General features: G+C 39.4%; 1 protein-coding gene across 2 annotated transcripts in view; it reads right to left on the reverse strand.

Annotated features, from left to right (window-relative positions):
* Positions 1-10,617: 10,617 nt before the first annotated feature.
* Positions 10,618-22,409, reverse strand: part of robo4 (roundabout, axon guidance receptor, homolog 4 (Drosophila)) — a 36,305-nt gene continuing 24,513 nt past the window's right edge. Inside the window, exons 14-19 of one of the 2 annotated variants that reach the window (XM_026329248.1) lie at positions 21,532-21,843; positions 21,283-21,387; positions 20,988-21,129; positions 17,839-18,072; positions 12,969-13,318; positions 10,618-11,569 (exon numbers count right to left, since the gene is read on the reverse strand). In XM_026329248.1, coding sequence (XP_026185033.1) covers positions 11,388-11,569; positions 12,969-13,318; positions 17,839-18,072; positions 20,988-21,129; positions 21,283-21,387; positions 21,532-21,843 — 1,325 coding nt within the window. In that variant the 3' untranslated portion in view covers positions 10,618-11,387. Of the gene's footprint in view, positions 11,570-12,968; positions 13,322-17,838; positions 18,073-20,987; positions 21,130-21,282; positions 21,388-21,531; positions 21,844-22,409 lie in introns of both variants that reach the window. The other variant, XM_026329247.1, reaches the window with a different exon arrangement.

Genomic DNA, 22,409 nt, shown 5'->3' on the forward strand with positions numbered 1-22,409 from the left:
GGAAAGACTTTCATATATAGTCAGATACTGAAGTACATCAGGCAGACTTATTTGTGTGGCTGTGCAGCACCTTTCCTCAGAGGAAACCAGTTATCAAATGTTAACATCTAACACTCACATTTCATTACCAAAAGCTTCTTAAAGTCACATCAGAGTCCAGCTGAGACATCGTTCCCTCCCTCTTTAAGGAGGTTTTTACATGTGTGGAACTGTACATAGATATCTAGCTAGTATCACTGAATCTCTGCAGCTCTCTGGGTACATCATTGTGTAGGTTTGTTTTGCAAATATAATGGGTCCTGAGGCTCCTGTGTCAGTATCACTGTATCTTCAGACATGACATGCAGACTCTTGATGGTCCTTTGGGATCTGCCAAGCACTACAGAGTTTGAAGACGTGGTTTATACATGTCAAGTATAATCTTAGGTTTATTATATCACAACTTTGAATTTTTGCATGTGCTTGAAGATACAGTGACACTCTTTCAACAGTTTGTATAAAACACTCATATAAAAAAATCCATAAGTTGTCTGTCAGTTCATACTTTTTAAATACTTCTCCAAGCTTTCAACTACAGTCAGATTGAAATAAATAGTGTTGTATGCTGACGTTCTGTTTGCCTCTTATTCTCCTAATGCCTCATTCCCCCTCGCACTTCACAGTGCACTGCACCTGAGTAAAGGCTATACGCACTGAGGAGCATGAAATTGCCGAGCTCTCTACTCTGAGAGTGCAACACACACACCCCCCTGTTGTCCACCTGAGACAAGCCATGCATTACCCTCCAGTTCTCTACAGATGCTCACTGTCTTGGCATACACAAACTTTCTGACACACATTCAACCACACACCTACACAAATATCCTCGGGTGTAGTTCGTCTTTCAGTGTTCTGTGATAAACTGAAAGGAGCATGAGAAAATGCTGCAGCACAGCTTTGCTGCAACACACATAAAAAATGACAAAGGTGGCAGCAGAGTGCAAAAAAGAAAAAAGGAAAGAGAAAACACGAAACTCTAGTGACCTTTTTATGTCTAATACCACAGATTGGTATAGCTTTTTTCATACTCATTTACAGTGGGTACAGAAAGTATTCAGACCCCTTTAAATTTTTCACTCTTTGTGTCATTGCAGCCATTTGCCAAAATCAAAAAAGTTCATTTTATTTCTCATTAATGTACACTCAGCACCCCATCTTGACAGAAAAAAACAGAAATGTAGAAATTTTTGCAAATTTATTAAAAAAGAAAAACTGAAATATCACATGGTCATAAGTATTCAGACCCTGTGCTCAGTATTGAGTAGAAGCACCCTTTTGAGCTAGTACAGCCATGAGTCTTCTTGGGAATGATGCAACAAGTTTTTCACACCTGGATTTGGGGATCCTCTGCCATTCTTCCTTGCAGATCCTCTCCAGTTCTGTCAGGTTGGATGGTGAACGTTGGTGGACAGCCATTTTCAGGTCTCTCCAGAGATGCTCAACTGGGTTTATGTCAGGGCTCTGGCTGGGCCAGTCAAGAACGATCACAGAGTTGTTGAATTGAACACATGAATTTCTATACTCCACTCCATTGCTTCAGGCTTTGACTATGCTAATAACACACACAGCTATTTTTAAAAGGTTGTTGGTCATTTCGTTTTATGATATTATTTAAGATAAATTCAATTCAGTTTTTTAAAACTTTTTGTTTATTTAATCAGGGACCGCACACTAAATTCAATTCAATTCAATTCAATTTTATTTGTATAGCGCCAAATCACAATACAAATCATCTCAAAGCACTTTACAAAAACTAAAACTAAAAATCCAACAATTCCCTTATGAGCAAGCACTTGGCGACAGTGGAGAGAAAAAACTCCCTTTAACGGAAGAAAAAAACCTCCAGCAGAACCGGGCTCAGTTTGGGCGGCCATCTGCCTCGACCGGTTGGGGTGAGTGGATAGAGCAGAGAGAAAAGAACAGCAACAATAAACAACAAATAGACACTGCAGGTTGGTGGGACCAGTAACTGCACATCAGCGATATACAGCTCCAGGACCAGGGACACCTGCAGAAGGTACAGAGAGAACAGAGAGAGAGGGAGAGAGCACAAACTAGGGGAGAGAGAGAGCACAAGGTTAGTAACATTCAATGGTGGAATATACATGAGGTGGGAGGAGAGAAGAGAGGGGAGGGGAAGGGAAGGGGGGGGGGTTAGGGTAGGGGAGCTCAGTGCACCAATGGTCCTCGGCCAGTCTAGGCCTATAGCAGCATAACTAAGGGATGGTTCAGGGTTGCCTGAAGCCAGCCCTAACTATATGCTTTGTCAAAGAGGAAGGTTTTAAGTCTAGCCTTAAAAGTACAGAGTGTCTGCCTCCTGAACCCAGGCTGGGAGCTGGTTCCATAGGAGAGGAGCTTGATAACTAAAGGCTCTGCCTCCCATTCTGCTTTTGGAATCTCTGGGAACCACATGTAGACCTGCACTCTGAGAGTGAAGTGGTCCATTGGGATAATATGGTACTATGAGGTCTTTAATGTATGAAGGAGCTTGATCATGAAGGGATTTGTATGTGAGAAGAAGGATTTTAAATTCTATCCTGTATTTTACAGGGAGCCAATGAAGAGAAGCTAATATAGGAGAAATGTGATCACTCTTGCTAGTTCCTGTCAGGACTCTGGCTGTGGCATTCTGGATTAACTGGAGGCTTTTTATGGAGATACTGGGACATCCAGATAGTAATGAGTTACAATAATCTAGCATTGAGGTAACCAATGCATGGACTAGTTTTTCTGCATCATTTTGAGATAGGATATTCCTAATTTTGGCAATGTTGCACAGGTGAAAGAAGGCAGTTCTAGAGATTTGTTTTATGTGTGAGTTAAAGGAAATGTCCTGGTCAAAAATAACTCCGAGGTTTTTCACATTAGTGCTGGAGGTCAGTGCTATGCCATCTAAAGTAGTTAAAATTTTAGAAAAGTTATTTCTGAGGTTTTTAGGCCCAAATACAATAACTTGTTTTCTCTGAATTTAAAAGTAGAAAATTACTGATCATCCTGGCCTCTATGTCAGTTAGACACGCTTGAAGTCTGGTTAACTGGTTTGTGTTAACAGGTTTAATAGATAGATACAACTGAGTGTCATCTGCATAGCAGTGATAATTAATAGAGTGCTTCCTAATGATATATCCTAAAGGAAGCATGTACAGGGTGAACAGAATCGGTCCTAGCACAGAGCCTTGTGGAACTCCATAACTAACTTTTGTTCGTGTGGAAGGTTCATCATGGACATGAACAAACTGGAATCTGTCCAATAAGTAGGATTGGAACTATTTTAATGCTGTTCCTCTGATACCAGTCACATGCTCCAGTCTCTGTAATAAGATGTTGTGGTCAATAGTGTCGAATGCAGCACTAAGGTCTAGGAGGACAAGTATAGAAACAAGTCCATTATCTGAGGCTAAGAGAAGATCGTTGGTGACTTTTAATAGTGCTGTTTCTGTACTATGATGTGCTCTAAATCCTGATTGAAAATCTTCAAATAGTTCATTCCTGTGTAAGTGGTCTGATAGCTGCTTAGCAACAGCTTTTTCTAAGATTTTAGAAATAAATGGTACATTGGATATTGGTCTATAATTAGCCAAGACTCCTGGATCAAGACTAGGCTTTTTGAGTAAGGGTTTGATTACTGCAGTCTTAAAGGCCTGTGGTACGTAGCCTGATACTAGAGATAAATTTACCAAGTCTGATAAAGATGAGTTCATTAATGGCAGGGTGTCTTTAAGCAGTCTAGTCGGGATGGGGTCTAAGAGACACGTTGATGATTTCGATGAAGAAGCAACTACTGATGTAAATTCAGAGAGATCTATGGGAGAGAAGCAGTCTAAACATAACTGAGGTCCTACAGATTACATTGTTTCTCATAGCTATGAGCTATGACATGGGGGGCATATAGCACAAGGCTAATTTGCAGCCCCCATCCCTGGTTAGGCTTTTACATCAAAACAAAACAAACATCAGAGAAACCAATATTATATATATATATATATATATATATATATATATATATATATATATATATACACATAAACATATCACTATTATCAGGGACAGGTGCTTCAGACCAACTACTGGCCAGAAGCCCCAGGCACACAGCACCAGCTACCCACATACAACAATGCCTGTGGACTGTCCCTATAAAACAAGCAACACAACATAACAAACATGGACATATACAACTCTATACCAAGTCACATACACAAAGTGTATGACACCCTGCACACAGCAAGAAAGCACAATCTTTACCAATGTGGATCCAACAATCTACCCAAGCTGCTCAGTGCTCACATTGCTGTTGCTGTTTTAGCCATTGTTTCAGCTGTGTGGAGAACACAGAGTTCAGTTTGTGATTTTAATTCTACAGGTAACATATTCCATAATTGTGAACGTTTTACTGAAAAAGATGACTGACCCATAGTGGTTCTATATCTCTGAACTCTACAGTTTCCACCTACTGCGCCTCGGGTCTTCATACCGTATTTTTGTATCAGCTGACAAAAAACATTAGGGGTGAGGCCATTTATACACTTTATATCATTTTTATGAATGAAAACTTCAAAAAATTATCAAAACTTAGCAAATTATACTTTTGAAGAATTTGACAGTGATGCCATCTCATTGGTTTCTGATCCATTACTTTTAAAGTTTGTTTGTATAATGCCATTACAGGGTTGATAACTGATTGGGAGGCCTGGCCCCAGACAATCACACAGTAGGACATACAGTATGTGATAGAATCATAGCATGCATATACTGTACATTTGAGCTGCTTTGACAGATATACATGGTCTTATTATACAAAACAGTTTAAGTTTGTCTTAATATTTTCCTAATTTTCCTAATATGTGCATTAAACTTGAGTTTAGAGTCTACAATGACCTCTAAATACTTAAAATCACTCACTTCCTCAATTTCCTTTTGGTCAATTTTGATTTAAATTTATCTTGGCCTTTGTTCTTTAATGAAAAACTGTTTTAGCATAATTTAATGTTAAACAGTTATCCTGCAGCCACTTGGAAACACCAGCCAGCTGCCTGGTTAACATCTCTGCAGCCTGACTAGGAGTTTCTGCTGTTACATATACAATTGTGTCATCTGCATACATTTGACAACCAGCCTCCTTGCAACTTTCAGATCATTTATATATAAACAGAAAAGCAAAGGACCCAATATTGAGCCTTGTACACCTAGTTTGCATTTTAGAAGTGATGACTTCACACAGTTGATTTTAACACATTTCTGCCTGCAATCCAGATAAGATTTAAACTAGCTTAAAGTTTGTTGAGAAAAGTTGGGGTCACAACAGCCGTTTTAAAATTTTGTGGGAACTCACAAGTTTTAATAGATAGGTTTACCAAATGTAGTATTGGCTTTATCAATGTTTCACTCTGTTTTTTAAGAAAATAAGTATCAATACCAAATATATCTTTGGCTTTTGAACTATTTAATTGATTAATAATTCTATAGATTTTGCCCTGATCAACCCGTGCAATGTAAAAAGATGAAGCTGAATCTCTTACTATATCATGTGATAGACAAGCAGAATTGAAATTTGCTGCAAGTTTCTCAACTGATTTAAAAAGTGTTAAAATGTGTTAAATTCATTAGCAATTTCCAAAGCATCAGTACTGACCTTTCCATTTATATTCAGTTTAGTTATACCTTTACTTTGACTGTATTTCTGATTGGTTAATTTATTCAAATATTTCCAAATAAGTGAGGTATTGCCCCATGAATCAGCAAACAACTGCATAAAATAAGCTGACTTTGCTTTTCTCAGTTCATTAACCACTTTATTCTTTAAGCTTTTAAAGATAAGTAAATCTGTTTGCATTTTTGTTAATATGGATTTTTTTCAATGCAAGGTCCCTCTTTTTCATTAGTTGAAGAATATCACTGTTTATCCAAGGCAAAGAAGCTTTTCTCCTATTACTTTTAGAGAGACATGTAATCTTCTGGATTGTATTGTAAGTGTGTCCATCAGAAAATTACAACACTCGTTTAGGTTTTCAGTTTGTAATACATTTTCCCAATTTAAGTTCTTCAACTCATTTTCAAACTGAAGCATTTTATACTTGGGAATTCCTGTATGTTGGCTATTAATTCTGGGTCCAAAAGGACAACTCTGTAATTGTTGTTTTGTTAATTTCCTGACAATCAAAGTCATATTATGCTCAGACAAACCTGTTAACAGATTGTATGTTTTGGTAATTCGTTCTGGTTTGTTTGTAAAATTAAATCTATTAATGTTTTACTAGTTCGGGTGATTCTTGTAGGACTTTGGTTGTGGTGAGGCACTTTCTCTGGTTTCCTGATGTGATGCAAACAAAAGTTCACTGTTTTCCACTTCTGCTGTTCCAGCAATGACTGCATTTGGCTTAAAGTTCATGAAGGAATGACTGTCCTGTGCCATTTCACCGCCATGTACGTTCAATTGTTCAATACATTATAGAAACTCTACAGCTTTCTTCTTAGATTAATGCAAAACCAGGCCACATTAGCTGAGTAGGATTCTACCTGATTCCAAAAGACAGGATTAAAAGGCACCCCAGATGAAGCACACAGTATGATAGAATGTAAACTGGATTTATATCTGGTTTATATATCTCTCTGCAGAAGATGAAATGTGTTCTGGCAAATTCTTTGGCCAGGTCTGATATTGTGTTGATATTGATATTTTCCCACATTTTTTTTTAGAGTAAATGCCTCTACCTCTTGCACAATGTAATCAGGCTCAGGGCCCAGACTCAGCACTCTGCTCAGGATGTATTGATATAGAAACTGGATAACTGACTGGAGGATGAATGAGTATTAACATGTAGCACAACACTGTAGAGTTTATCATAAGTATTTAGCCCACTGAACCACTGGTCTTTACAAACATTTTAATCCATATAATGTTAGGTTTCATGAGCTCTACCACCAGTGAGCCTATGGAATTAGAAACAAACATCAAGAGCAAAGGGCCACATCTAAAATGTTGAGAAGATTTACGTTACTGACCTTCTACAGTGTGACCCATACCACCTTACCCTTTTCATGTCCTGCTCAACTCCCTCTATCTCTCCATCGTGCCTTTCTTTTCTCTCTCTGTGAGCTATAAATCACCTCGCTCATTCATTAGGCCAGTGTCAGGGCCAGAAACACCCACTGGGACTAGAGGAAAAAGGCCAGAGGCCTGAGATGAGAGAAAGGATGAAAAGGAAAGACATCATTTAAACCTCTGTTCCTCTTTTTGAAATGCAACACAGCAATTTCCATGTTAATTTGCCCTGTGACAGCAGAGATGGATGTTTGTGTCTTTTGGGCTGATGTGACGCATACATAGAGAAGCTAAAATAAAGGCATTATGTAGCGAGCAAGGTTAGTAGATGTAAATGTACAAAACATACAACATTTAAGTGACATTATAAAATGATCAATATTCCAACCTTTATTTTTGTCAACATATATTTTCTAAAGATTAAACACTGTTCAACAGGCAGCACACAACACACACCCTATATTCAGTATGCACAGGAATAAGAATATATAGGCTTTTTGTTCAGCAAAAACACTGCTCCATGCTTCAGCATGCTGACAGACATCAAGACATTACCTTCCCTGTTATCTACTGTTAATACACACTTTGTCTTCTTAAGATTACTAAATAAATAAATCAGGAAGAATAACAAAGAAAACTTTTAAGACCCAGAGCTTCTGAATAAAAGTTACAAAGCCAACATGCATGGTGCAATTTTTCTTAATTAATGAAACCTTGACATTGTGGAAATACATGATAAAAAAATGAAGACATGGATAAATCTGCTATCCTTTGCTATCCTTTGCAATGGCTTGCAATAAATGTGCTACTGTGCAATACACTTGTAATACATAATTGTACTTTTGAACATTTTTAAATAACTTTAACACTAATTTAACATCATAGCTTGTTTTTGTTTCGTCTATTTTTAAGTTCTTTTGATAGTGAAACACACTGAGAGCAGCTGGTTGTCCAATGTATTTGGTCAATAGAGCTGCATGTCTGCGTGTGTGCTGAAGTGATCACCAACCTAACCCTGTGTGACTGGCAGGCCAATACAGAAACAGATCACCCATGCCATTGATTTGCACTTAATTGAATGATTACCACTTAAGATGCAACACCACAGCCAACTGCTGCTGTCAGTCAATGGGAACGCATCACTGCCACCTGAACCGCTGACTGTGTGACAGCAGAAAATGGTTTAGACCACAGACACCTCATGTAATCACACTAATTGGAGTGGTGCTGCTTTCTACTGGCAAGTATAGAAAGCAACTTATCAAATCAACATGCAGTAAATGCATTGTAAACACTTCCTGCACTGGTTTGGAAAATATATATTTGACTAACTGCTTCAGCAATACTGTTTCTGAATCCATTTTCACCCTCTCTGAAGATGAATAAAAATACATTACACTGTATAAACAGTAGTGTCAACAAAGTAACCGAATTTAGTTTGCGGACTGGTGGGTTTGAACTCAAGGAGTTAAACTTACACCTAAATGTTCTAGCCTTTGGCTTGCTAATTGGTTAAAGGACAGACTACAGGAAAGACATGAATAAATCTAAATGTGTATGTGTCAGTGTGTGTATGGTTTCAGGCCATGACTAATATGGTCCCTGGTTTGCTAGAATGCTATATAAAGCTGGCAGTTTGGCATATGCTAAAATCCCAAAGGCAGTGGCTTTGTGTGCATATTAACTAACAAGACAAGGAGACATACAGTAGTGCTGGATTCATTAACTACATGAGCCTCTACTGTGGTGGTCTGTCTATCAGTGGGTGTGTGCTGCTTAGTGGTGCTGGTGGCTTTGTCTAGAAACATATGGCCTTTAGCGAAGGAGACAGATGAAGGATAATCCCTTTTAGAGGCCAGTATCCATCCACCCATGCACACACACACAAACGCAATCACACACAACAACACACAAAGAGCAATGTAATTTAAGCTTGATTTTCGTACTAGAAAAATTGTTTGATCTTAATTATTCATGTTTTTATGTTGCTTTGACTTGACTTGCCCTAATTGCAGGTCTTTTATCTGACAGCAACTGCAAATTCAGGCTGACTAAATTTCAAAATTAAACCAAAAAAGATAATATACACAATCAGAACAAAAAACTCCAACTTCATTCTTTGACATATTTGCTGAAAAAAAAGCCAGTTTCCAGTTTAAAACAAAAACAAAAAATAACCCTTATACCTGACATCACTATGTGTTCTTAATTATAGTCTGGTTTAGTGTTTTGATGACTTCACACATTAATTCTGATCTTGACATGGCTGCTCATGTGTAATTATGAATGAAACAGCAAAACACTTCTTAGGTTAACATTTCCATTCTTGTTTGACCTAAACAGCCCAGATTCAACCTGGTGATTACTTTGAAAAAAAGCTTTGCAGGTCTGCAAAACTTATGCTGAATGCAACATAACCAAGCTAGACTGAGTTAGATTTACTGCAAGAATCAATCACAGCTTTTCTTCTTTACTAACTACTCATGCATCTTGGCCAAGGTTTGACTGAAATATGAAGCAAGAAGTGTGTTCAAATAATCTGCTTTAAAGAAGGAGAATCAAGATGAAATCTTATTTTGAAAAATGGATATTAGTTACAAATGGCACCTTTTCTTTTCTTTCTTTTCTTAAAAGAACAAACAATAATTAACATTTAATTATTCTTTCCAGCAGTTTTGTAATTAAAAGCCACCACCAGTGAGTGGAGCACTGTTTGCCTTGGTTAGCCAAGCCAATCAGATGAGTTCTACACATCACCTTCCTGCTCTACAGTCATTAAGAACAGCAAGACAACTTAAATCCACAGCACATGGGGGACAGTTTAATGTAAAAATACTTCACTTGACTGAAGCTAGTTTTAATGACAAGCAGAGAGGTAAATACTGCTTACAAATGGTACATGACAAGAATTTTTATTTCACAGCTGACACTGCAAATATGAGGGACTTGATTTCAGTGAATACAAAAAAAATGTTTTCAAAAACATAAAACACGAGTAATGTGTACAAAACACAGATTCTTCCAAAATATATAACACTATTACAATTAGTGAATATACATATATATATATCTATATATATATATATATATATGTGTACATATATGTGCATAGTCTTGGTAACTGGCTGCAGAAGTTCCAGGTGTCCAGCTTACTCATGATCTTCAGTCTCAGGCCAGCTGCTCTTGTGTTGAGCTTATAGGGGTTTATTGTTACTGGGGCTTGGTACCCAATCTCGGGTGGGGATGATGTTATTTCTGCCCTGACCTCTCGTCCTGGCTCCCCCTTGCCAAAACATTTGTGTTGTATCTCTTCAGCATTTGCTGTTTGTGGATGTTGGAACACTGAACTACTAGTTGTTTTGGAGCTAGTCCAGATGGTGGGTTTCAAAGTTTCCATAGGTCCCACATCCTCTTTATATAGTGTTTTTCTCATCAGGTATACACACACACACACACACACACACACACACACACACACATACATATGAATGTGTGTGTGTATGTGTGTGTATAATGCTTTCTACCTTTTTTACTGTGAACTGCAGTATGAAAAATCTGTGTAACATTAAAAATACGAACAGGATATATGAATGTAAATTCAATCAGCAAACAAAACAAAGGCTGAAAATGATTTGGAATGTGATTAAAATTCTTTAAATAACATTTGATGAATCTGCTGCATATTTACATTATATCAGAAAATCCGTCTGTACAGAATTACTATGCTACACTCTGACTGGTAGGACCTTACCCCTAATGAAATCTTGCAACAAGCCTAAAAATAAGAAACAAATGTGTACTGTGAGAAAAACTCGAGCACTGTATGTCCTCTGACTAATGACTGCTCTCTCACTGCATCACATCTTGCCTTTGTGTCTTTTGGGCCTTTTCAAAACATACTAGGTGAGATGATCCCAGGGGAAGTATCTCATTATTCACTTTTCTAATGTAAGGAGAGGATACGAAGAATAGGAAAAAACCTTTTGTGACTCCATGGAAGTCATTTGAAGGATGCAAAAGAGTAGCCGGACTGCCCTGAGGTAAACTGAGAAAACTATTACAGAACCAAAATGAGAGATGTGCATCTACAAGCAGAGGTGTCCCAAACACCAAGGAGTTAGCTCCAATTTTATTTCTAATTCAGATGCCTATCTATTAATGTCTGAATTATTCACACCTCTAAATTGCTCAGAGCACTTTCACAAAAGTAAACCAATAATAACTGCAACACAATGTCTGCCCTCTTGCAGTTCTGGCATTGCTATTGCTATTCACTTGTGTTCTTTCTGTCACTGTCCTGGCAGAGTCCTTAAGTGTCAAAGGACTTGGTGCTTCTGCCAGGACAGTGGGGTCTGTACTGAGCCTCCATTTCCTCCAACCAGGCCATACTCCAGTCCCACACAGGACCAGGCTCCAGATCCCTGAACGACTCGCATTCTGCACGGAATGATGGATACAAGGCACTGAGAGGGGAGGCTGGTGGAGAGAAGTCTAAACACAGAAGAGGACAATATGTTGACATGCATTTCAATACTGAGCAGGAGAACTTTAATAATGCAGAGACTCTTTTGCCTTTGGAAAAAGTAACAGAATAAGTTCATATATTAAGACCTCAGAGGAGCACCTTTCATGCTGATTCTCTGGGGTTAAGTACATTTTGTAGCTTCTTTGAATCAGCTGTCTGTCACAGAAAAAAATATTCTAATATGTTTGAGACACCAAAACAAACAGGACTCATTGTGGATTCTAAAAGTAATGACACATTTCAAAAGCCTCAGAAAATGTAGGAATAAAAGTATATAGATGTCCTGGCAGTTAATATGAAAAATTGATGGTTGTTAAGAAGGTTAGTGTAGTTTTATTTGGCCCAAAGCTCTGGACTTATCAAACTTTAATTGAATTAAATTAAATTCAATTAAATTCAATTTTATTTGTATAGCGCCAATTCACAATAAAAATCATCTCAAGGCACTTTACAAAAACAAATGTCAGCCATTGTGAGACTGCATTATCAGCTGCAGAGAAAACACTTTTTGCATGGTGTAAAGCTGTGTGGGTGAAAAATACCAAGGCAGAAACAGCCAAAGTGAATTTGGAAAATGGAGTAAAGCTGAATGGTGCCTGCAGAGGGAGAGCAGAGTGACTGATGAGGTGACACAGTGAGAAAGGATGACTCATCTAGAGGTTCAATTTACTGAAAGGTCCTAAGTAATTGCCTGGTTCCACCATAGATATCAGATTGAATGCTTTTGTTTTTCTTTTGTTTTTTGTGAAGAAACAGACTCATTTACAACCACTGATGTATACTGATCTATACTGATGGAAAACCTATTCAGATGCGCACATACTCTTATATACATATGCTAGAAGGGAGTACTAACTTCCAAACAGCACTTCTCCATTAACATTCTGAATATGACAAAAATCCTTATATCCTAGTCTGATGGTACTCTTAGACAGATTTAATGTTTCCCATTGGTCTGCCTACAAGGCTGCATGCTAACGGCTGAAAACATTGACAGAAAAAGGTCTCCATCTAGTGGAGGAATGCAACAAAGACATTTGTTCTGGAAGTTGTCACAAGCCATTCTGTTTTTACAGTTTCCAATTACACGTTGTCTTACAGCGGTGGTTCCCAGGTTGCGGGCTGGAGCACAAGATGCACAAAATGATCTGCATATGTATAGCCAAATCAACAACCAACTAACATTTATTGTGTGTGTATCCAAATATATCTTATCTAATGTATCTTAAACATATAAGTAAGCCATACTGGTGTACAGTATTTATACTATTTTTACTAATGTGATTTTTTTTCTGCCTGTCCTGAAATAATTCTGGTCATAATTGGCATCAGTCAGTACAGAACAGCAGTTCCACCCATGCTTACCTGACAAAGAGGCTCCACTCATGGTATCTGCTGCCACAGCCAGAAAGTGAGCAAAGTTAACGCTGTCGTTGGTGTAACAGCTGTCCACTGAGCTAATGAGGCTGGTGCGGGCACTGGCCATGTTGCCATCTGTCGCTGAGCTCCAGGTGTTCCACAGTGAGCAGTCCCATTCACTGTAGCATGAAGAAGGTGTACTCTGGAGGCGGGCACGTAGCAAGCTGGCTGGTGGAGTCTCAGAGTCACCAGTCACAGGGTTGTCCTCCAGTTCAGTGGAGCATACTGGTCTGCAAATGTACCCCAGGTTGGGAGAGAAGGAGCGGGACACAGAGGGACGCTGCTCAGGCAGGGCACTGCTGAGAGAAATTGAGTGGATGATCAGCTTTCTACATATCACATGAAATAACTCCTCTTATTGAACAGAAAAACAGAACTGTCAAATGTGGATTAATAAATATCAGGTCTCTTTCATCTAAATCTCTGTTAGTAAATGATTTGAGAACTGATCACCAAATTGACCTACTTTATCTTACTGAAACCTGGTTACAGCAGGATGAATATGTCAGTCTGAATGAATCAACCCCCCTCAGTCATAAAAATTATCATGTTCCTCGAAGCACAGGTCGAGGTGGAGGAGTAGCTGCAATCTTCCAGTCAAACTTATTATTAAACTTTCATCCTCAGAACAGTTATAACTCATTTGAGAGCCTCACTCTTAGTCTCTCACATCCAAACTGGAAAACACAAAAACCAGTTCTACTTGTCATTTTGTACCGTCCACCTGTCCCTTACTCAGAGTTTTTAACTGAATTCCCTGACTTTCTGTCTGATTTAGTGTTTAGATCAGATAAAGTCATTATAGTGGGAGATTTTAACATTCATGTAGGTGTTGAAAATAACAGCCTCAGCATTGCATTTAATTCAAATGGTTTCATTCAAAATGTTAATAAACCCACCCACTGTTTCAATCACACCCTTGATCTTGTTCTGACCTATGGCATCAAAATTTAACATTTAATAGTTTTTCCCCAAAATCCTGTTTTGTCAGATCATTCTTTAATAACTTTCGAATTTAAAATGATGGATCATGCAGCGTTTGGAAGAAAATTCCACTACAGCAGATGTTTATCCGACAACGCTGTTAATAAATTTAAGAAAATGATTCCATCTTTATTTACGTCTATGCCAAGTATAAACATAGTGGAGGGCAGCTGCTTCAATCCTACTCCCTACCAAATTGATCATGTTGTTGACAGTGCTGTAGCCTCACTGCGTGACACGCTTGATTCTGTGGCCCCTCTGAAAAAGAAGTTAGTGAATCAGAGAAGACTAGCCCCATGGTATAATTTACATGTTCGTACCTTAAAGCAGGCATCACGAAGGCTGGAAAGGAAGTGGCGTTCCACAAACTTAGAGGAAATTTTTCTAGCCTGGAAAAACAGTCTACTAACATATAGAAAAGCTCTCCGTAAAGCCAGAACTGCATACTATTCATCACTAATAGAGGAAAATAAGAACAATCCCAGGTTTCTTTTCAGCACTGTAGCCAGGCTGACAAAAAGTCACAGCTCTGTTGAGCCCAGTGTTCCCTTAGCTCTCAGCAGTGATGAATTTATGAGTTTCTTTACAAATTAAATCACAACTATTAGAGATAAAATTCAGCAGATGCTTCCTATACCTGCAATAAATGAATCTTCTACTACAGTAGCTCTTGAATCATCTGTAGGACCTCAGTTATGTTTAGACTGTTTCTCTTCCATACATCTTTCTGAATTTACATCAGTAGTTGCTTCATCGAAATCATCAACGTGTCTCTTAGACCCCATCCCGACTAGACTGCTTAAAGACACCCTGCCATTAATGAACTCATCTTTATTAGACTTGGTAAATTTATCTCTAGTATCAGGCTACGTACCACAGGCCTTTAAGATTGCAGTAATCAAACCTTTACTCAAAAAGCCTAGTCTTGATCCAGGAGTCTTGGCTAATTATAGACCAATATCCAACCTGCCATTTATTTCTAAAATCCTAGAAAAAGCTGTTGCTAAGCAGCTATCAGGTCACTTACACAGGAATGAACTATTTGAAGATTTCCAATCAGGATTTAGAGCACATCATAGTACAGAAACAGCACTATTAAAAGTCACCAACGATCTTCTCTTAGCCTCAGATAATGGACTTGTTTCTATACTTGTCCTCCTAGAACTTAGTGCAGCATTCGACACCATTGACCACAACATCTTATTACAGAGACCTCTAGTCTCTGTCTCAGAGAAAACAGAAGTCATTATATTTGGGCCAAAAAATCTCAGAAATAACTTTTCTAAAATTATAGCTACTCTAGATGGTATAACCCTGGCCTTTTAAAAATCCTTCTTCTCACATACAAATCCCTTCATAATCAAGCTCCTTCATACCTTAAAGACCTCATAGTACCATATTATCCAAATAGACCACTTCTCTCTCAGAGTGCAGGTCTACTTGTGGTTCCCAGAGTTTCCAAAAGCAGACTGGGAGGCAGAGCCTTTAGTTATCAAGCTCCTCTCCTGTGGAACCAGCTCCCAGCCTGGGTTCAGGAGACAGATACTCTCTGTACTTTTAAAGCTAGACTTAAAACCTTCCTCTTTGACAAAGCATATAGTTAGGGCTGGCTTCAGGCAACCCTGAACCATCCCTTAGTTATGCTGCTATAGGCCTAGACTGCCCGAGGACCATTGGTGCACTGAGCTCCCCTACCCTTACCCCCCCTTCCCTTTCCCTCCCCTCTCTTCCTCTCCTCCCACCTCATGTACAGTGGGTACGGAAAGTATTCAGACCCCTTTAAATTTTTCACTCTTTGTGTCATTGCAGCCATTTGCCAAAATCAAAAAAGTTCCTTTTATTTCTCATTAATGTACACTCAGCACCCCATCTTGACAGAAAAAAAACTGAAATATCACATGGTCATAAGTATTCAGACCCTGTGCTCAGTATTGAGTAGAAGCACCCTTTTGAGCTAGTATAGCCATGTTTTTCACACCTGGATTTGGGGATCCTCTGCCATTCTTCCTCGCAGATCCTCTCCAGTTCTGTCAGGTTGGATGGTGAACGTTGGTGGACAGCCATTTTCAGGTCTCTCCAGAGATGCTCAATTGGGTTTAGGTCAGGGCTCTGGCTGGGCCAGTCAAGAACGGTCACAGAGTTGTTCCGAAGCCACTCCTTTGTTATTTTAGCTGTGTGCTTAGGGTCATTGTCCTGTTGAAAGGTGAATCTTCAGCCCAGTCTGAGGTCCTGAGCACTCTGGAAGAAGTTTTCTTCCAGGATATCTCTGTACTTGGCCGCATTCATCTTTCCTTCAATTGCAACCAGTCGTCCTGTCCCTGCAGCTGAAAAACACCCCGACAACATGATGCTCCCACCACCATGTTTCACTGTAGGGATTGTATTGGGCAGGTGATGAGCAGTGCCTGGTTTTCTCCACACATACTGCTTACAATTAACGCCAAAAAGTTCAATCTTGGTCTCATCAGACCAGAGAATCTTATTTCTCATAGTCTGGGAATCCTTCATGTGTTTTTTGGCAAACTCTATGCGGGCTTTCATGTGTCTTGCACTGAGGAGAGGCTTCCGTCAGGCCACTCTGCCATAAAGCCCCGACTGGTGGAGGGCTGCAGTGATAGTTCACTTTGTGGAACTTTCTTCCATCTCCCTACTGCATCTCTGGAGCTCAGCCACAGTGATCTTTGGGTTATTCTTTACCTCTCTCACTAAGACTCTTCTCCCACGATTGCTTAGTTTGGCTGGACGGCCAGGTCTAGGAAGAGTTCTGGTCGTCCCAAACTTTTTCCATTTGAGGATTATGGAGGCCACTGTGCTCTTAGGAACCATGAGTGATGCAGAAATTCTTTTGTAACCTTGGCCAGATCTGTGCCTTGCCACAATTCTGTCTCTGAGCTCCTTGGGCAGTTCCTTCAACCTCATGATTCTCATTTGCTCTGACATGCACTGTGAGCTGTAAGGTCTTATATAGACAGGTGTGTGCCTTTCCTAATCAAGTCCAATCAGTTTAATTAAACACAGCTGGACTCCAATGAAGGAGCAGAACCATCTCAAGGAGGATCAGAAGAAATGGACAGCATGTGAGTTAAATATGAGTGTCACTGCAAGGGGTCTGAATACTTATGACCATGTGATATTTCAGGTTTTCTTTTTTAATAAATTTGCAAACATTTCTACATTTCTGGTTTTTTCTGTCAAGATGGGGTGCTGAGTGTACATTAATGAGAAATAAAATGAACTTTTTTGATTTTGGCAAATGACTGCAATGACACAAAGAGTGAAAAATTTAAAGGGGTCTGAATACTTTCCGTACCCACTGTATATTCCACCATTGAATGTCACCAACCTTGTGCTCTCTCTGTCCCCTAGTTTGTGCTCTCTCCCTCTCTCTCTCTCTCTGTACCTTCTGCAGGTGTCCCTGGTCCTGGAGCTGTATATTACTGATGTGTAGTTACTGGCCCCACCAACCTGCAGTGTCTATTTGTTGTTTATTGTTGCTGTTCTTTTCTCTCTCCTCTATCCACTCACCCCAACCGGTCGAGGCAGATGGCCGCCCAAACTGAGCCCGGTTCTGCTGGAGGTTTTTTCTTCCGTTAAAGGGAGTTTTTCCTCTCCACTGTTGCCAAGTGCTTGCTCATAAGGGAATTGTTGGGTTTTTAGTTTTAGTTTTTGTAAAGTGCCTTGAGATGATTTGTATTGTGATTTGGCGCTATACAAATAAAATTGAATTGAATTGAAATAAATGTCAAACAAATGAATGAACAAATGGTTGAACTTTTGTTAACAATTTCAAATATTGTAGATGTTGACTGTTTCTTCTAATACATAACTTTACCTGCTTCTCTCTGGTTTAGGGCTGAGCTCCAGATACCGGGTGGCTTCCTGTGCACTCAGTGTGCCACTCTGTTCTTCCTCCAGTGACACTGAATAAGATGCAGTAGACAGGTGGCTGTAGGAAGGACAGCTGTTGTTCTTGGTGATGGTTTTTGGTTGCCCACTGTGTGCTGATGTAGCACACACTGACTGCAGAGAGCCCGTGTCCACTGTAAGCTTTGTGGAATGACTGGAGCTGAAGAAATGGCAATAGATACATGTGTTTTATCTGACCCCAGTGGACTACTGAGGCTGTGCTAACACTAAGGCCTGCAATGACGTTATGGAAACATGCTCAGTTACTTTCTTGTCTTTTGAAGTTTTTTGGCTTCTTTATTTAATTTTGCTATTCTTTTTACAATTGGCAATTCAATATGCAATTTGAATGGGACCAGGCTTGATTTCAATGAATACAAAGATTAAAAAAAAAAAAAACATAAATCATGAGTAATTAATTCTCAATGGGACAAGCTACCGATCAGCTGCAGAAGCTCTTTACAAACAGAAGAGAAGCAGTAACATTACTCCTCCATCTCCAGACTGACAGGACTGTGTTGGCTGCTGGTGCACCAGCTCATGAAGCGAGTTAGACTGTGGTAGGTTAAATAATTAAGATTAATGTTTCAGATACAGCTGTTCTGTCTGCAGAATAGTGCACACACAGCAACAGCTTGTTGAGGTTCTGATATAAAGTTACATGCAGATATAACATTAGCAGTGCTGTTAGTTTACAGAGCAGAACTTGTCAATAGGTTTGCAGGTAATGTTAGTAGATAGCCAGGTAGCTGTCCAGCTAACGAAATAATGCTACTAAAGTAACTTTAACAACTGACAGCTGTCTGGTTGGGACTTGCCTTGATTGATGAAGCTTAAAGTTAGAGGTGGCCAGTCACAGGCAGGTCTTAGCAGATGCAGGCATGTAACCGCCTTGATGAGCAGGTGACGCCTTGAGTTTTTGACACTAAAAATGTGTGGTGACGATGAAATGAAAATGCAATCTATGGGGGGCACTGTTTCACTGGTACATTTGAACCGAGAAGCCAAAAACCCATGGCAATATGACATGCAATTAGCTTCCATTTAAATTTTTACCAAGATAATTCAAAGTAAATCGAATATTGAATTGCCACTTTGCACACTGAAATGTCAATTGTAAAATGTATTGCAAATTGAATAAAGAGGCCATAAAAATTCTTATTTGTCTGGAGTTAGATATTAGTCAAATATGAAGCTACAGCTTAGCTTACCAGAAAGACTGGAAACACACGAGGGAAACATCTAAGTGGGTGCTGTCTAAAATTAACAATAACAAACTAGCAGACAATTTATTGGCTGGAAGTGGTGACTGATCTTTTGGTACGTAACCCCCCATAAAACAGTAAACAATCAATTTCATGCCTTAGCTTCACAGTGTCAGTGTGTTGTTTCCTCATTAGAATTACACTCTATGCATCTTCTCTTACCTAAGATAATTAAATCACACTCATGAAAGGCAGTGCAGATGTCTCAGAGTTTTCTTGATTCCAATACACTTTTGAAAAGAAATGACCGCATTTCACAAAAGGTCAGAACAATCCTCAGTTCTTCATAAGTGAGAAAAACAACCCTTGTAACAGCTCTAAAGCTAAATGGTAAATCCACTTAAACTACTAGCTGGGTGGACATTTGTGTAGGGTAAGAAATCACATATGCAACTGTTAAGAAGTAACAAGACCCACTTTCCCTTATTAAAGAAGTGATAAATAAGTAGGTACATCAGACTGGTACATGTTTGCTGATTAGAGCAGAGAGAAGAGATCATTTAGCAGATATTTAGTATGCAAATGAGTTAGTAGATTTTGATGATAGATTTTGACTTCATCAACATCTAAATGACTATCCATTGTCTACCACTTATCCTGCCAAAGTTACAGTGGCCTGGAGCCAATCCTAGGTGACACTGGGTGAGAGGTAAACCCATTCACACCTACAGGCAATTAGAGTCACCAATTAGCCAAACCCCAAACTGCATGTGTTTGGACTGTTTGAAAAAGCTGGAGTACCCAGAGAAAATCCACACAGACGTGGGAGAACATGCAAACTCCACATATTAGTATTTATGTATTCAAATCTATTCATCCATTCAACACTGTCTTGTCTTTTTCTTTTTTATCACTGCTCATAATTATACACTTTTCAAATCATTGAACTGATGTAGTCAGTAACTATGTGATGAATATATTGTGGTAGTTAGACAGATTCATATATAAACACTTTTGAATGTTAACACTGGCGATTTTGCTGTAAGGGATCTAGTTCTAACTTCCAATACTGTATAATAAAATTTCAAGGAATGCAATTCTGCACCTAGTAGCTGGACTGCTGTCAGGTTTGGGATTAACAGTAGATAAAGGTCACCTGCTTCAAAACTCACAACATGCAATGAGTTGCTTATATTTTCAAAGATATTCATATAAGACATATTCAGCTTTATATGTATGACATTTTTGGATTGGTGCCATTGAAAAGCAAACTGCCTTCAATCTGTTCAATTTTAAAATCAAAATCCTCCTCTTCCTCTCCTCCATATTGGTATATTTGACACAATTTTTTTTTCATTTCTGCAGTTAAGAGTATACCACGGATAGTACGTGAGAGAATGTACTGCAGGAAGGGCTTGTTTAAAGTGTTAAGTATTATGAAATAGAGGGTACACATATATGACCTTATGGAGCTCCTCTGGTCATTTTTATCCAAAAGGAAACAAAAGACTCTAGACAAGTCTACCATATAGTTAACCTCCCCAGAATGGGAGACAATAGAACGTGTAGTTTGAGTCTGTGGGAGCAAATGGTATAGTGTAGATTAAAGATTTGTAGAGAATCTGCCTGGCAGGCTTATTGAAGTTACTCATCTCTTTGAAAAGAGCGTTTGTGAACAGCTAAATATACAAAAGGGAACAGGCAAGAATTTCATCAATTCAGCACACATAAATCTGATTTGCCCTGGTGCTGTGTTCATATCTCGCATCTTATTACATAATCTGACCTGCATGTGGTCACACATAAATTAGTGGTGCTCCTGTAGCAACTCTTTAACATTTTCCACCACCCAATCTGAGCTGTGTCTTACCCTTCATCTGAAGTGAGGCTGTGTGTGTCCATGTCTCTGGTTATCTGTGGTGGTGGGGCCAGCATGTCTACTACTTGGACTGATGCAGAGTAATGCAGCAGGCGAGGGCAGCCAGTAACTTTACCATACTTGGGATGTTCAACTACACAGACAAGTCAGAATGAGATTATTCAGTTATTAATAATACAAATCCAATTGTTACTATTATTATATCAAATGTGCTATACTACATATTCAAGCTCAACAATTATAACCATAAATGGCAGCTGGTGTGGGGCCAATAATATTGTCATACCATGTCGGCCTGATGGTATGTGACTGAGTCTCTGCTTGTAGACACTAGATGCACAAGCCTGGTTTCTGGTTGGCATGATGGGGACGCTGTTCACGCCATGCAACTCTAGGATGAAACAAATAGGTCAGTCTAGTGCTGATGGACAAATTAGCATTATTATCAAAAGTTGAGGTAACATGATGTGCAATACAAAGAAAGTACACCAACAGGGGTATAATCATCCCATATGAAATATTCACATCTATTCACCTTGCTTGCTGTGTTTTTTTTCCCATGACTCCCTCAGCACACCCATCTTAGGCTGAGGGCGTATGGCCTGTTTCCATGGCAGCGGCTCATGGCTTCCAAGGGGTGAGGTCTTTGGGACAGGTTGAGTGAATATCTGGATGGTCTCAGCTCCTTGCTGATGGGTCAGAGCATTAGGCATTTTAGGGCAACGTCCAGGACTGTTGAAGGTCTTGAGGCCATTTCCCATCAGATCCACATAGAAAGTACCATAGACACCACAGCTGTCAGTCACAATGGGGACAGCTGAGTCCAGGTAGGATGAAACAGGAAGGCCTAGTGAAACACAGAAAAGTAAGTACCGGCACACATATTTGACAGTCCCAGATTATAGTTTTACTGCCCTTAGCTCTGGGTAGTGAGTAGGTAGGTAAGAGGCTACATCAGAAATAATGAAATAGACAAACTGTCCAAAGACTATTCTGTCACACACAGATTTTACTATGGCAGCCTATTTTAACATCACATAGGTTTGGCTGGAATACCCATAGTTACGGTTCAGGTATCTAAAATAGTACAGACTCGTCACAATTCTAAGTCATAATATAAGTAGGCCCCCTCCCTGAACGGCCACCTTATCGTGGTGGAGGGTTTTGAATGCTCGAATGATCTTAGCACCTATGTTGTCAGGGGCTATATGCCCCTAGTACAGTCTCCCAAGGCAAATAGGTTCTAGGTGACGGACCAGACCAAGAGCGGTTCAATGATCTCCTTATGAAAAAGAAGAAAACGACGACGGTGATGTTGCCCGGTACAGCAAAGCTGGGGCCCCACCCTGGAGCCAGGCCTGGGGTTGGGGCTCGAAGGCAAGTGCCTGGTGGCTGGGTCTCCCCCCATGGAGC

The sequence above is a fragment of the Mastacembelus armatus genome, chromosome 14 (genome assembly GCF_900324485.2).
Source record: "Mastacembelus armatus chromosome 14, fMasArm1.2, whole genome shotgun sequence".
In the NCBI taxonomy this organism is placed as follows: Eukaryota; Metazoa; Chordata; class Actinopteri; order Synbranchiformes; family Mastacembelidae; genus Mastacembelus; species Mastacembelus armatus.